This window comes from Petaurus breviceps, unplaced genomic scaffold (assembly GCF_028583685.1).
Source record: "Petaurus breviceps papuanus isolate PSGF00001 unplaced genomic scaffold, PetGlider_PUasm1.0 90752, whole genome shotgun sequence".
In the NCBI taxonomy this organism is placed as follows: Eukaryota; Metazoa; Chordata; class Mammalia; order Diprotodontia; family Petauridae; genus Petaurus; species Petaurus breviceps.
In genome coordinates, this window is record NW_027187336.1 from 10,014,308 (window position 1) to 10,029,261 (window position 14,954).

At 38.5% G+C, this 14,954-nt stretch overlaps 1 protein-coding gene across 11 annotated transcripts in view; it reads left to right on the forward strand.

Annotated features, from left to right (window-relative positions):
* Positions 1-14,954, forward strand: part of MGAT5 (alpha-1,6-mannosylglycoprotein 6-beta-N-acetylglucosaminyltransferase) — a 397,474-nt gene that overhangs the window by 146,673 nt on the left and 235,847 nt on the right. For 8 of the 11 annotated variants that reach the window (XM_069067800.1, XM_069067805.1, XM_069067798.1 and 5 more), the window contains one exon: positions 7,680-8,064. In XM_069067800.1, the coding sequence (XP_068923901.1) occupies positions 7,824-8,064 (241 nt within the window). In that variant the 5' untranslated portion in view covers positions 7,680-7,823. The remainder of the gene's footprint in view (positions 1-7,679; positions 8,065-14,954) is intronic. The other 3 variants (XM_069067803.1, XM_069067804.1, XM_069067808.1) reach the window with 1 other exon arrangement.

The following is a 14,954-nucleotide window of genomic DNA, read 5'->3' on the forward strand; positions in this document are numbered from 1 at the left end:
GTACACATGAGAAATAGTAATGTACACATGAGAAGGTATAAAGTGCTTTGGGAATTCAGAGAAACAAAAAGATCACTTTCTGTGAAGGATATTAGATTTCATTTAGTAGGTAGCATCTGGTTTAGACCTTGAAGCATGGACTACATCTGAATAGGCTGAGAAAGAGAGGAAAGTCTTGTGCTTGGTGGGTTCCATTTGTACTGGCTTCCTGGTTTTTTTCTCCCTTGTTTCTGCACAGATAACACATATGTGCACACACATATGTATATGTATATTTATGCACACCTGGATATACACTACATATGTATGTATACTACATGTGTATGTATATATACTAAGTGTATATACCTTACCCCTGTGTTAGTTCTTCTGACCTGAGATTCTAAGATTTTCCTTCATCTATCCCAGTATTACTTTAACTCTGCTTCTCCTTCATGTCCCAAACCTACTAGCCCTTTAAAAGCTGCCAATTTCATCCTAGTTCTACTCAGAACTATCTATCTAATCTTTACTTCTCTCCAGCAATGACATTTCTGAATTAGTATGTCTTTCTAAATGTTAGTCTTTTAATACTTAATTATAGTTCATTTCTTCTGACCTTACTGAGATTCAACATATCCTCAGACACAAAAATTATAAGTGGTTATTTCCAGGGATGGAGTGGAGTCAGCTCTAAGAGAAGAGAGCCAATTGTTAAGCTTCCAGTTTGTGATCAGTTACACATTTCTCCCCATCCCTAAAGCTGTTTGTTTAAACATTTACTAGCAAACCTCTGCTGGATAAATTTTGTCATATTCTATTCCTTCTAGAGAGAAGTGAGTGAGAAAGGAATAGAAATATGAAATGACAAGGGCATTGTGTGGATAGTCACAGAAAACTTAAAAAAATCAAATACAAATACAGCAGACATTTATTCTTCCCTTCCCTTCCCTTCCCTTCCCTTCCCTTCCCTTCCCTTCCCTTCCCTTCCCTTCCCTTCCCTTCCCTAAAAAGAAGTGTGTGTTCTTCAATACAGCATTATTTGTCCAGTTGTTTTCAGTTATAGCTGACTCTTTGTGACCCCATTTGGGGTTTTCTTGGTAAATATACTGGGGTGGTTTGCCATTCCTTCTCCAGCTCATTTTGCAATTGCAGAAACTGAGGCAAACAGGATTAAGTGACTTGCCCAGGGTCACATAGTGTCTGAGACTGAATTTGAACTCAAATCTTCCTGACTCCAGGTCTAGCACTCTATCCGCTGTTCCACCTAGCTGCCCATTCAATGTAACATACAATTTATTAAGTTTTTTCTATGTTCAAGGTCTTAAACTAGGCATAGGGGATACAAAGGTGAACTAGGATATTAGTTGTTTGTTGTCCATCATTTTTGAAGAGAACAAATGACATCTCTGGTGATATCTTGACTTGTACATGAATTAGATTTAAGTGAGGCAGAGTTGCACAGTTGTCAGCTTCACTCTCTCTTCCAGCATGATTGAAGTCGTTGCAGGAAAAAAATTCGAGATGGCCTGGAATGCAGTAGATGACCTTAGCGTCTTTGATGTCTAACCAAGCTCGAAGCTTGCTCATCAGCCTTTGGTGTCCACCTTCATCCAGCTCTTGTCTGTGGCTACAAGAAGCTGTAGCATGTACAGTGGCCGAACACCAGTAAAACCATCCAGGCAGACAGTATAAACCAGGCCGAGAGTAACTGACAAACCTCAGACCCATCAGTGAGTTAGGAGGATGTCTATGTCAAGCCATGAGGATTTTCTCTGGCAGAATGGGTGAATGAGAACAATTTGTTCCCATGATCATGAAGGCAACCAAAGCAGGCTCTGTGGAATACTCAGAGCTTGGTTAGGATATTTACCTGGAAAGTTAGAAGTCATTTAGAAGTTAAGTAACTTGCCTAAGATTTTATCTTAGGCTGTATAGTTAGGATTGATAAAGTAGATTAAAGGTAGATATTGAGAGTTTTTCTTAGTGAGATGGTATGATTAAAACAATTTGAAGGGAAGTTATTGCACAGAGACACTGGATTGAACCAAGCTTAGAAGCTCATATAGTGGTCCAGGTAGAGGCTTTGAAAAAGATAGTCCAAACTAAAAAGATATTATAGAAGAAAAATTAGGAAGATTTGGACAGACTGCTAATGGTGGGTGAAGAAGCAGGAGGCAAAAATTGTTCTAAGGCTGTTAGTCTGGGAGAAGGGAAAGGATGATGTAGTTGAGGATGGTGGGGAAAAATTATAAAATAGTTAAAATTATATTCTTTTATTAATATAGAATCATAGAGTAAGTGCTGGGAGAGACTTTAGAGGCAGGTAAATAGCACAATGAATAGAGTTCTACCGTGTTTCCCTGATAATAAGACCTATCCTGAAAATAAGCCCTCCCCTTACTGTGTAAGATTCCTCTAAAATAAGCCCTCCCCTGAAAATAAGCCCTATTGAGATTGCTACTGTAGTGAAGGTGATCTCCAGCGCTACACGCTACATTATGGTACCCTCTATATGCACCGTCCCCCCCCCCGTGAAACGCACGCCGCGCTCCGAGCTGCATCCAATCAGAGCTGCAGCAGTGAGCTCGTCATCCTGTTCTTCCCCAGTGATTTGCTTATTGAATAAAGGTACATTTTTTTGTTCACATTTACCTGTTTATTAAAATTGCTGTCAATGTTCATTAAAATAAGCCCTCCCCTGAAAATAAGCCCTCTGGTGTTTTTCTGTCCAAAAAAAATAATAAGACAGTGTCTTATTATCGGGGAAACACGGTAGGATCCAAATTCCAATTCAGCCCCAAATGTTTACTTGCTATGTGATTCTAGGCAACTTATTTAACTTCTATCTATCTCAATTTCCTCATCTATAAAGTGGGAATAATAATAACTAACACCAACCACTAAGGGTTGTTGTGAGGATCAAATGATTACAAAATGCTTGACATAGTTCCTGTCATGTAGCACTTAATAAATGCCTGTTTCCTACCTCCTTTTATTACAGGATAGGAAACAATAGGATTTGACCACTAATGAGAGAGAAGTCAAAGATGATGCTTAGGATGCCAGCCTGGGAGACTGAGAGGATGGTGGTGCCCCTGACTGCAAAAGGAAGTGCAGTCCCTTTCTTAACAGAGAAAGGTGTTGCTGGACATTTAGATAAGCATGGCCAGACAATGTAGATTAACACCTTCTAATGATGGATGGGGAGATTCATACTCTGAGCCATTATTAGTCTGTCTGGCAGAAGGCCCCATGAGACTCTTAGTACTTAATGCAGCAGAAAGGATAACTTTTCTAGAAAACTCTGGGGCTGTAAAACATGAAGACAAAACAGCTCTTTAACCTGCTGTTACGTGAACTCTGCTGACTCTGGAGACTGATAAATGTGTAGTTATTTTGATGATCATTTCATTAAATCTTTTGTTGATAAGGGTTTGCTGGCAGTATACTCATCATTTGACTCCCTTTACTACTATTGTAAGATGAGGATTTCTCTCATTAGAAAAGTTTTCATTTTTTCCTCTGGGGGTGGGGTCTGATAACTTTGTATTCCTGATAGGATTTGACATAGTTTCTGATATGACTGTATCTGAGTGTTGGTAAGTGTAATAGTAGTAAGAATTTATATAACACTTTAAGGTTTGCTAACTGCTTCACAAATATTACATTTTATCTTCACAACAACCTGGGAAGGTAGATGTTATTATTATTATCCCCATTTTACAGCTGAGGAAACTGAGGCAGTCAGAGGTTAAGTGATTTGCCTGGGATCACACAGTTAGTAATTGTCTGAGACCAGATTTGAATTCAGCTCTTCCTGACTCCAATTCCAGTGCTCTGTTCACTGCACATTCCTCTTACCTAACTGCCTTATGTTTATGTAACAGTTTCTTTTGTTTTAAGAAAGACACCTCATCCTTCTATGTCTACAGAAAATCAGAATGTATATTGCTCAGGCTTATGCTTTAAGCTCATCTTCTGTACCCCAGAGGTATCAAACAAGTATACCAGAACTAGATTAAAATATAATTTGGAATATTTAACAAAATAAATAAAACACAGTAGAACATTTTGTTGTTGTTGATCAGTCATGTATGATTCTTCATGATCCCATTTGGGTTTTTCTTTGCAAAAATATTGGGAGTTGTTTGCCATTTCCTTCTCCAGCCCTTTTTAAAAAGAGGAAACTGAGGCCAATGGGGTTAAGTGACTTCTCTAGGGTCACACAGCTAGTAAGTGAGGCTATATTTGAACTCAGATTTTCATGACTCTATTCCTGGTGTTCTAATCACCATGCCCCCTAGCTGCCCACAATAGAACATAGATAATATTAATGTGTGGTTTTCTAAGTCATTGTTCAGCCAGGGATCCTTGTGTATGATTTTGTATCCCTTTTTTTTCTGTTTCAAATAGAATACTCTATACCAACTAACTACTCTATACCAACAAAGAATTATGTATATACTAGAGTAATTTAACATGAGATAGGTCCCTTGACAGTTTTTCCAACAAATTAACATATGAACAAGTATAGAAATAATATCATTCTCTTCCTGTCTTCTCTAGCAATTTGTACCTTCAGTTATCCCCACCCTCTGTCAGATCTTCACTTTCTCTCCACATACTGATTCCTTCCCGACTGCCTTCAAACACCCTCAAATCCACCATCCATCCTTAAAACAAATAACCAGACTTCAGTAGGCCTAACCATCACAGCAAGCTGTCACTCTGTATCTCAACCAGACTCCCTCAGAAGCTGACTACATGCTCACTGCATTCACTATTTACTCCTAAATCCTTTGCAGTCTGATTTCTGGCTTCATTACTCAAATGAAATTGCTTCCTCTAAAGTTACTGGCAGACCATCTGCTTCATTTGTAGTATTGACCACCATTTCCTTCTACGTAATTTCTCCTCTCAGGGTTTTCAAGACACCACCCTGTCCTGATTGTCTTTCTTACGTTTTCTGTCTCCTTTGCTGGTTTGTCATCCACATCATCCCGTCTAAGTGGGTATTACTCTAGGTTTTGTCCTAGGCCCTCTTTTCTTTATTCTCTGTAGTCTTTCTCTTATTAACCTCATTAGCTCCCATGGTTTTAATTATCATCTTTATGCATATGACTTCCACATCTATCTGTACAGGCCCAGGCTCTCCACTGAGATTCAAACCAGCATCACTAATTGTACATTTCAAAATAGATGTCCTAGAGATATCTCAAGTTCCGTATGTCCAAAAATGAGCTCATTATCTTTTCTCCCAAATCTATCCCTTTTCCAAAATTCCCTATTTTCTTTGAAGGTTTCAATTGTACTTCTGGTTTCTCAGATTTTTTTTTAACCATGGGATTATCCTTAACTCATTTACCATTGTCACACATATCCAGTCAGTTACAAGATTTTGCCATTTGCCTCCAGAAAATCTCTCAGGTCTTGCCCCTTCTTTCTGCTCCTATAGCTACTATCTTAGTTCAGACCTTCATTATCTTTCACCTACAATATCATAATGGTCTCCTAATTGATCTTCCTGTTTCCGGAGCCTCCCATTCCAGTCCATTCTCCACATTGTACCAAAGTGAGTTTCTTTGAGTCCAGATTGACCTGTGATACTGTTCTGCTACTCAGTCACTCCACTGGTTCCCTTTTTCCTCTAGGAACAAAAATAAATCCTACTATGTGAGTTAAGGCCATTATAAACTGACCACAGCCAACCTTTCCAACCTTATTAAGCATGGCATCCCAAAGGTCACTTTAGCATGCAGCTAAACTGGTCCTACTTTTTTTCTGTTCATCACCCATGATGCTCCATCTCTCATCACCATGCCTTTCCCTCATGCCTAGAATCAACTTCTTTCTTCACTTTTGTTTTATGGAATCCCTCTTTTCCTTCAAGGCCTTGGCAAGGAATAGGGCTATCATGATGTCAAGGGGTTTTAAAGTAAAGAAATTGGGAGAAGAGGAATGGAATGAAAGTTTTAGGTGATAGAACAGTGGAAAGTGAAGTCTAAAAGATAGATTGGTGCCAAATTATTTGGGGGGGGGGGCAGTATAGAGGGAGTTGGTAAATGTTCTGATTCTAAATGAAAGGAGGCTGTGGTCAGCCTGAAGTTTAGTCATTCAGATGCCTTGATGTCACTTGCCTTCTGCTTTTTAGGAATGATTAGGACCACACTTGAGGCTTGTCCTTATATTTGTGTTCTCTGTTATAAACCTACAGTGTACTTCATGTATAAATTTTTGTTATCATTATAGGTAGTTCTTTGATCAAACTGTAGCCTATTTACACCACTTCTGCTGGTGCAGTATTAGGAAGAAATATCATTTCCTGGGAGACTCCTAGAATTCATAGTATGGGATCTTATCTTAAGTCAGTAGTACTTTTGGATTTCCTCTGTGTGCAGTCTTCTTCCACAGATGCAAATGGTGATCCATCTATAATTTATAATCTTAGAGAGCTTCTTTGGGTTCATAGAAGTTAAATGGCTTGCCTGTGTTCACTTAGCTAGTAAATATCAGCCTGGGAATTTAAGCCCAGATCTTCTTAACTACTGTAGCTAGGTTATGCTGCCTGTACTTTATCCTTAGAGATTTTAATCACCTCCATATTTTGCATGTCATTATAGTTACTTATTATGGTAATCATTCATGCTTAGTCTTCAGATCTTCAGGGATCTCTATCCTGTCCTTTTAGAAAAGGCCTTCTCGGTTGTTAAGCTTGGTGTAGTCGGTGTGTATTAAAAATTTGTCATTTCTACATAGATTCAGAACACAAACATTTGTTATGTACCTGATACTGTCTTAGGTGCTGTGGATACAAAGACAAAAATGAAAATGCAAAGAAGAGATACTGCTTTAAGGCTAGATATGAGTGTTGTTTAAGGACTGCATAATTTGAAAGACACTAAAGGGGAAAGCGTGTGGCTTTGTTTGAAAATGTGTTGAACTGTAGAGTGAAATACCGCTGACACTTTTCAATTTATGTGTAGAAAATTAAAAGTAACTCAGTGTTTCTGTATATAACCATTTGATAATAATGCTTTGGAAAGAGGCCATTCAGGAATAATCTAGTCTTCTGAATATTCCTAGGAAAAACCTACATTTGCCTGGATTGAATGAAATACCATTCTTTTGCCTCTCTCATAACCATTCCCCATGGGAGGAATTCCACTTTCATTATCACCTGTTATCCAGTTACTAGAACCCTTTACTGTGTGTGTGTATGTGTGTGTGTGTTTTTTTTTTTTTTTTTTTTTTGGCTAGAAACTCAAGCAACAGGTACAGAAAGTGCTGAAGGTGGTGGTATGGGGTATTTCAGGAAGAGGACTCTCCCCCTCTCCCCAGATATTTTCTGTCATTGGTGATCTCTCTTCCCATTGCCACTTCATTCATTTTAAAATAAGCTTCCTGTTTCAAAAACTTAGTCCAGACTTGTAAAGTTCTATTACACATGTTAACACTCATACTCAAACATACAGACACATCTTCCCCTTTTATATTTGTACAGTTTATCACCTTGCCAAATCTTCCTTCCCTGCTTAGTCAAATCCTCAACCATAATGCAAAATATTGAAGTAAGCATTTTTTTTTCAAAGTTCTCATTCGATAGCCACGAAAGTGGAAACCTGGTACCGTTTCCTGAGAGTTGTCTGTTCTTTGTGGTTAGCTGTGCTATACCGACTTTTTTTTCTCCCTTCTGACAGCAGGATGGAACTGAAAGAAGGAAACCGGCTGACACAGGAACCCGAGTGAGATTGACTGTCCTCTTTGAGACCAACACCATGGATTTGAGTCTCCCTTTGGTGCTTTAGATCCAACCCAAGGAACAAAGCAGCTCCTTGGGAGCCATGGCTTTCTTTGCTCCATGGAAGTTATCCTCTCAGAAACTAGGCTTTTTCCTGGTGACTTTTGGCTTCATTTGGGGTATGATGCTTCTGCATTTTACCATCCAGCAACGAACTCAACATGAAAGCAGTTCAATGCTTCGTGAACAAATATTGGACCTCAGCAAAAGGTACATCAAAGCTCTGGCGGAAGAAAATAGGAACGTGGTAGACGGGCCCTATGTTGGTGTGATGACAGCCTATGGTAAGTCTTAAATATGGTGTTTCTTTTAAAATAGCTACTGGTAGCATTTTTAAAATTACAAACACAAACTCACAGTGCTCTATTAATTTACTAATTGATTGTGTGTGTCTCATCATCTGCATCTTTAGGAATTCATCAAATTACTTACTTCATAAGGGTGCTATATACACACATTCCCTGCATCATTAGAGCTGACCCCTTCTGAAAATAAGGCTCCAGTCACCAACATATTCTCAAAGATTCACTCATTGATTCATTGCAAATATTTGTAGTTAACTCTTGAATATCTATATGTGGAAGTTGCTTGGGAAATTTTTAAGCTTAATTTTTTTTCTTTTCCCACACAATACATTGCAGAATCATTTTCTTCCTCATTTCCCTAACCCCTACAAACTAAGCCTAAATGGGATTGGGTCAGGGGAAAGTGAGCATAATGTATTCTGACATCATACAGAAATGACATTCTTGAGATTCTAGGCTAATGCAAATGATAAGATGATAGTATTTTGCATTTTTAAAATATTTAACAATCATAGGAACTTATTAAAAACTTATTACAAAATATATATATATATATATATATATATATATATATATATATATTCAGTTCTTTGGATAATACGGTAGTTACTCCCCTGTTAACTATGTCTTTCTTGAGCACCAAAAAAAATTTTTTTTTATTTAAAGCAATCGGGGTTAAGTAACTTGCTCAAGGTTACACGGCCAGTTATTTCTGGGTGTGGTGCTAAGTATCTGAGCCCAGATTTTGATCCCAGGTCATCCTGACACTGGGGCCAGTGCTCTTACTTGCTGAGCCACCTGGCCTCCCCTAAGCAATTGGGGTTAAGTAACTTGCTCAAGGTTACATGGCCAGGTGTTTCTGTGTAGGTGCTAAGTGTCTGAGCCCGGGATTTGATCCCCAGGTCATCCCAACACTGGAGCCGGTGCTCTTACTCGCTGTGCTACCTGGCCGCCCCAGCACCAAAATTTTTAAGAGACTACCAATAACCTCCTGTGTTAGATTATCTACACCCTTATTCTTCTTATTGTTGAGGGTCTAAAGTTGATTATATATGTAAAAGGATAATGCTGTGGGCAAGGGAATGCTATTGAACAGGTATTTATTTGTTTATAAGTTTTCATGTACATGGAATTGTGATTGCATCATGTATGAGCTAATTTTAGGATTTGGGAGGGATGGCAAGGAAGAAAATGAGCATTCTACATTATTTCTTGCCTAAGGATTTCTTACAAAATAATTTAAATGACATTTACTTTTCTATTTTTATGCACTTCCCAAGAAGAATAACTAGCTTTAAGGGAGTTTGTCTAAGTATTTCTTGAATACCAGCTAACTCATAAATCTGAATCCTTTCAATCTCTCTGTTCAAAGCACGGCTGGTCAGTAAGACATTTGTTACTAATACACCTAAAATAAAACTCCATCTTCCTATAACTTCCCATATAACTCTTTATCTTTTGATCCTATTCAATATAGACATGAGACATCATTTTGCAAGAATTTTCTGAAATCTGACCCATTTTCAGAGAATAGCTTAGAAATTAAGAATTTACTATCCAATTTTCAGTTGACTAAGAGCTTCAAAGACATTTCTAGATTTGTTTGTCTAAGCCATATGAAACTAAAATTATGGTCTCATTGATCTTCAGTAAACACTTTGAGGGTCCATTCTTTGTCCAGCATCTTAATCTACACATTTTATAATGCATTTTTTTTCTCTTTATGGGATAAGTAGGAAGAAGAGAGAAATTTTTCTTTCTCTTTACTGGTAAAGTTAAAGGCAGTGTAATATGATGGATTAAGATTCTGGTCTCAGAGTGCAAAGATCTAGTTTCAACCTTTGACTCATATTGGCTGTGTGACCTTGGGCAAATTACTTAACCTCTTAGTGTTCTAGACAACTTTTTAAGCCAGTAAATTGCAGAGATGCCAATTTGCATTGCTGGAGGGTTTTTCTTCATCCAGGAGTTCCTGGGTCAATTAAATCATAGGTCTAGTCCTTATTCCTATTACTAGAAAAGCTTTGGGAGAATGGTCCTGCTTTAAGTCATATGAATATTCAATGGCAAAATTCTACCTATTCTGATTAGTTCATTTCTTTCTTCATTGCTTTTCATGAATAGTTGTTCACAAAATAGAATATTCTCTGACATTAAAGGGAATAAACAATTATGCCTCAGATATAAAGCTTCATAGGAATAATGCTAAGGTACAGTCTTTGTTTCAATTTCCTTTTCTGAGTTGGATGCCTCTTTTTTTTCTCCTCTTTTAAAAGATTCATCAGAAATTCTTGCATATCCTGCTATAATTTATTTGCCTTACAGCAATTTGTCACATCAGTTTACGTTGCTCAGTTTTGTAGACGAGTATGTGCTGATGAGACAGACAGCTCAGCTGTGCTGAAGTTTTCAAGATCTTAGGGTGAATATAACTGACCAAAAGAGAATGAGAGCAGAAGAAGCCAAAGTTCTCAGATGTCACAATCTTATATCAATCCTTGAGCAAGACCACATTTTAATTATTTAAAATTTGCTAACCTAGTTTTTTTTTTTCCCCCTTTCCCTTTCTCTAGTTGAAAGCTGAGTAGATCCATGGTAGTACTCTCTGAAAAGGATTTGAGTTCAAAGCACAATACTTGGAACCTCTTCATTATCCCAATGGCCTGCATTTCCATTGAATCCATTACTATGAGATGTAGAAGCATTGGCAGTCTAGTCCTGTAGATTTTGGAGATCAGGAAACAAGAGTTTTAGGCGTTTAGCCACATAGGCAGAACTTGGATTAAAGCGCAAGACCCTTCAATGTCTATCCTACTGCTCTGCCACATGCAGGAAACTGTTTAAGTATCTGTTCTGAAAGAAGGAAAGGCTGTCCAGCAACCATCCTTGTCTGTGGTTGGAAAGATGTTAGATAAAATACCACAGAATTTCTCTTTTCCCTTCTCATATGAGATTAATTGAAGATCTTGTAGGTATACATTAAGAAAGCATTTGGTAGACATGCCAAGTCCTTGCAAGAATCATAGTGAGTTGATTCAGCAGTTCAGTACCGAGTCATAAAATTCCAAATCCAGAAGATACTGTGGAGAAGTCATTTAACCAATTTTGACTGCTAGTTTCCTGTTGTCCAGGTCCAAGTAATAACTGATCTTGTTCAATACAGCTTCATTCCTGGTACTAGAGCGTACACAAGACAGCATCTTTGAGGAACATATCTAGTCAGAAGCTCTTGAGGTCTTTCAAAATTGTGATGCAAGTAGAAATTAATGGGCTCTCTAGCGATATCTACCCTCAAACCTTTATGTCTTAGGCAATTAGAAAGAAACTTTTGATCCCATTTTGTGGAATTTTAAAAGAAAGAATGTTCCCCAGGACATCTCTCTTGTGGTCCTCTTTGGTGTGTATTCTCTATCCAAATGGGAAGTGGGAAGATAATAGTATTTTCCATCTGTTTTCTCTAGTATGAGTAGGAGGAATATGTTTATTTCAGTTTGATGCATCAGATGTTTAGTGAGTTCCTACTGTGTGCAAGGTACTGACCTAGGCATAGGGGATACAGAGGTGAAATAGAGGAAGCATCTTGGTTCTGGGCTCAGCACTTTCTCCATTGGTCCACCTCGCTTCCCCTTGATATGGTGTAAAGGTCCCTTAAATATCAGGAAGAGTTTGTACTTTTTCCTAGTTGAGTAAAGCAGGGAACTAAGACAGTTGAACTTGTACTTTAGGAAGATTATCTTAGTAGAAATGTGGCAGATAGATTAGAGAGAAGAAAGACTGGATTCAGGGAGATTGTTATAATAGTTAAGGTCTGAGGTGATGATAAAGACCAGTACTTGAGCACTGGCAATATGAGTAAAATAAAAAGATGGATATGACAGATGGTATAATGTTAGAATCAGCTAGACCGCAACAGAATAACTTTGGGGCACAAACGGAGAAAAAAGTGACTGGGAGGATAGTGTTATCTTCCAAACTAAATATATAAGTATATAAGGGGCAAAGATGATGAGTTTATATAGCTCTGGTGACTAGTCAGACCTGGGGATCTCAGTCACTCATAGGTTTTGCTGTGCTAAACTTTATCTTCTGCATCTTTTGACTCTTGACTGTTTGCCTGGGTTTTGACCACTCTTCTGCCTTGATCTCTAAACTTCTGTATATTTCTTGCTTTCAGACTATAGGCCTGGTATTTCACCTGCTATTTGGTCTTAACCCTTGGCTTCCTCTTGCTGTTTGTTCTTCCCTTGCCAAATCCCAACCCTTGATTACTCCTACCATGTGCCTTCTCTGCTTATACTTAGGTGTTCCTGGAAGGAGGCATGTAACTGAATAGACTGAGTACATTATCAGTTTATATGATTGGACTTCAGTTGAACTTTCACTCTCAAGCAAAGCAATTCTATTCTCCATTTTGTATTCTACCTGCTTGAGAGTGTTCTAAGCCTTCTTAAGGTTTAAGCCTTCCACCACCCCAACTCCCACCACTTTCCCCTGTCTCACCCTCTCAGCTGAGTACCTCTTTTCTTACTTTACTGAAAAGCTTGAGGCCAGTTGAGTTCAACAGGAGTTCCCTCTTCTCCACTTCTCTTCTTCTCAAAACTCTTTGACTTTATCCCCTGTACTCTCCTCCTTTCCTCTAGATTCTGATAATGAAGTCCTTCTGGCCAAGATCAATACTTCAACACAGGCACTTTACCCAATCCCCTGAAACCTATTGCTCCCTCAGTAATCACCCTCCCCTACTCTAATCTTGAGTGTTTCCTTATCTATTGGTCCCTATCTTATTGCCTTCCAAAATACCCATATCTCCCATCCTTTAAAAACAAAAAACCTTCAGCAGACCTGAACATCTAATCTAGCTATTATCATCCTTTATCTCTCCTCTTCTCCATTTCTCAGCAAAATTCCTTGGGGGAGGAGAGTGGAGGGAACTATCTAGTCACCTTCATTTCTTCTCCTCTCACTTTGAGTTTGGATTCTGACTTTATCACTCAATTGAAACAGCTCTCTTCAAAATTAGCAATGATTTCTAAATTGTGACTTTTTTTAGTCCTCATTCTTCTTGACTCCTCTTCAGCATTTAACAGTGTTGATCATCATCTCCTGTTGGATATTTTCTCCTCTCTAGGGTTTCATAACACTACTCTGGTTTTCTTCCTACCTGACTGATTTCTTCTTTTCATTCTTTGCTGACCCACCATCCATTTTATTTCCTTTGTCTGTGGATATTCCTCAAGGTTCTAGTTTGGTCCTTTCTGTCTGTTTCTGTCTCTCTCTACTTTCCCCATCTCCCTCTCTCCCCCTCCTCCTTCTCTCTCCCTTCTTTACTTCCCATGCATTAAATTATCAGCTCTAGAGTTCTATCTTTCTAACCTTAGTCTTGCTGTGGAACTCCAGTTCCACATGACCAAATGACTTGTCAGTCTATGGAACATGCTGAACTTTCCTATTTCTCTCAAAGGCACCACCATTCTTCCAGTTACCTAGCTTTGTAGCCTTGGAATATATTCTCTCTTAACATCCACCTCACAGAATCCCTCACTTCATTTGAGGTGTAGCCGAAGCACCACCTTCTTGTATGAACCCTCTATCATTTAAATTTAACTACCTTGAATTTGTTTTGTATTTATTCTACATATGCTTTTAACATATGTACATACCATCTCTTCTCATAGACTACCAGCATCTTGAAATCAGAGACTGTCATTTTTGTTGTTGCTTTCTATTCTCAGTGCCTAGCCATAGCAGGCACTTCATAAATGCTTGGTGACTGATTGACTATGTACTTGAAACCAGAAAGCCCTGCCAGTCTGCTGCCTTACTTCCTAGTCCATATTTCTGGTTTTGCCTCCCCCTCACCACCACCCACAGCCAACAGATGATACAGAAAGTACTTACTATGGGTCAAGCCCTGTGTTAGTGTCTGGGAATACAAGTATGAACAAGCACCCAAGTCTCTATCCTCAAGGAGTTTACATTCAAACAAAGAAAAGAGAGCTGGAAAGGAGATGAGATTGGTAGAGAAGTGCTGTGGGACACCCATGATGCATTTGAATATAGATTTTTTTTCCAATGGGATTTGGGCTTTTGTTAACTAATCCATGAATATAACTTCTTCTAGAGTGAGTCCAGACAGTTTTCAGAAAGATTTCCCATGAAGAGCAGCTGATAGCTTCTTTCTACTTTGCTTCCGCCAACATATTTGGAATTCATACAGGCATTTTATATAGCCTCCTATTTAACTTTTAAAATTAGTTGTGTTTTTATTTTTAATTAGTGTAATAAAACTGTCTGGTATATTTTCCAGCTTCTACTCCTACAGGCATCTTGAAGGACTTTATTTTTTTTTCTTTAGAGGAACTAGGATGTTAGTACTTCCCTGGGAGGAACATTAAAAGCCCCACCATTGAAACAACAGAAGATCTCTCCCAACTCTGCAAGGAAAGGAAGTACTACATTCTTGGGGGGAGAGTGAAACTGACACAGAAGGAAATATTCCAAGCTGTTTGATGTGACCATATAAAGTCTCAGGGAGACCTTTGTCATTTTAGCATGTTAACATGGTTAACTGAAAACCATCAGTTCTTAGGAAAAAACCTTGTAGGTACAATGCGCCCTTTGGGGGGTTTTCCCTCCAGAGCTACTCTACTAGAAGCATAACTCACCCCACTGCCAAAACCACAACCAGACATGAAGTTCATAAAATTGTACATACCACAAGCCCAGAAAGTTAGAGAAAGAACTAAAGATGGGGAAGAGGGTGAGGAGAAGGGGGAATGTTTTGTTTCTCATATATCTCTGCCCTCAGAATAGCTGTGTGTGTGTGTGTGTGTGTGTGTGTGTGTGTGTGTGTGTGTGTGTGTGTGTGT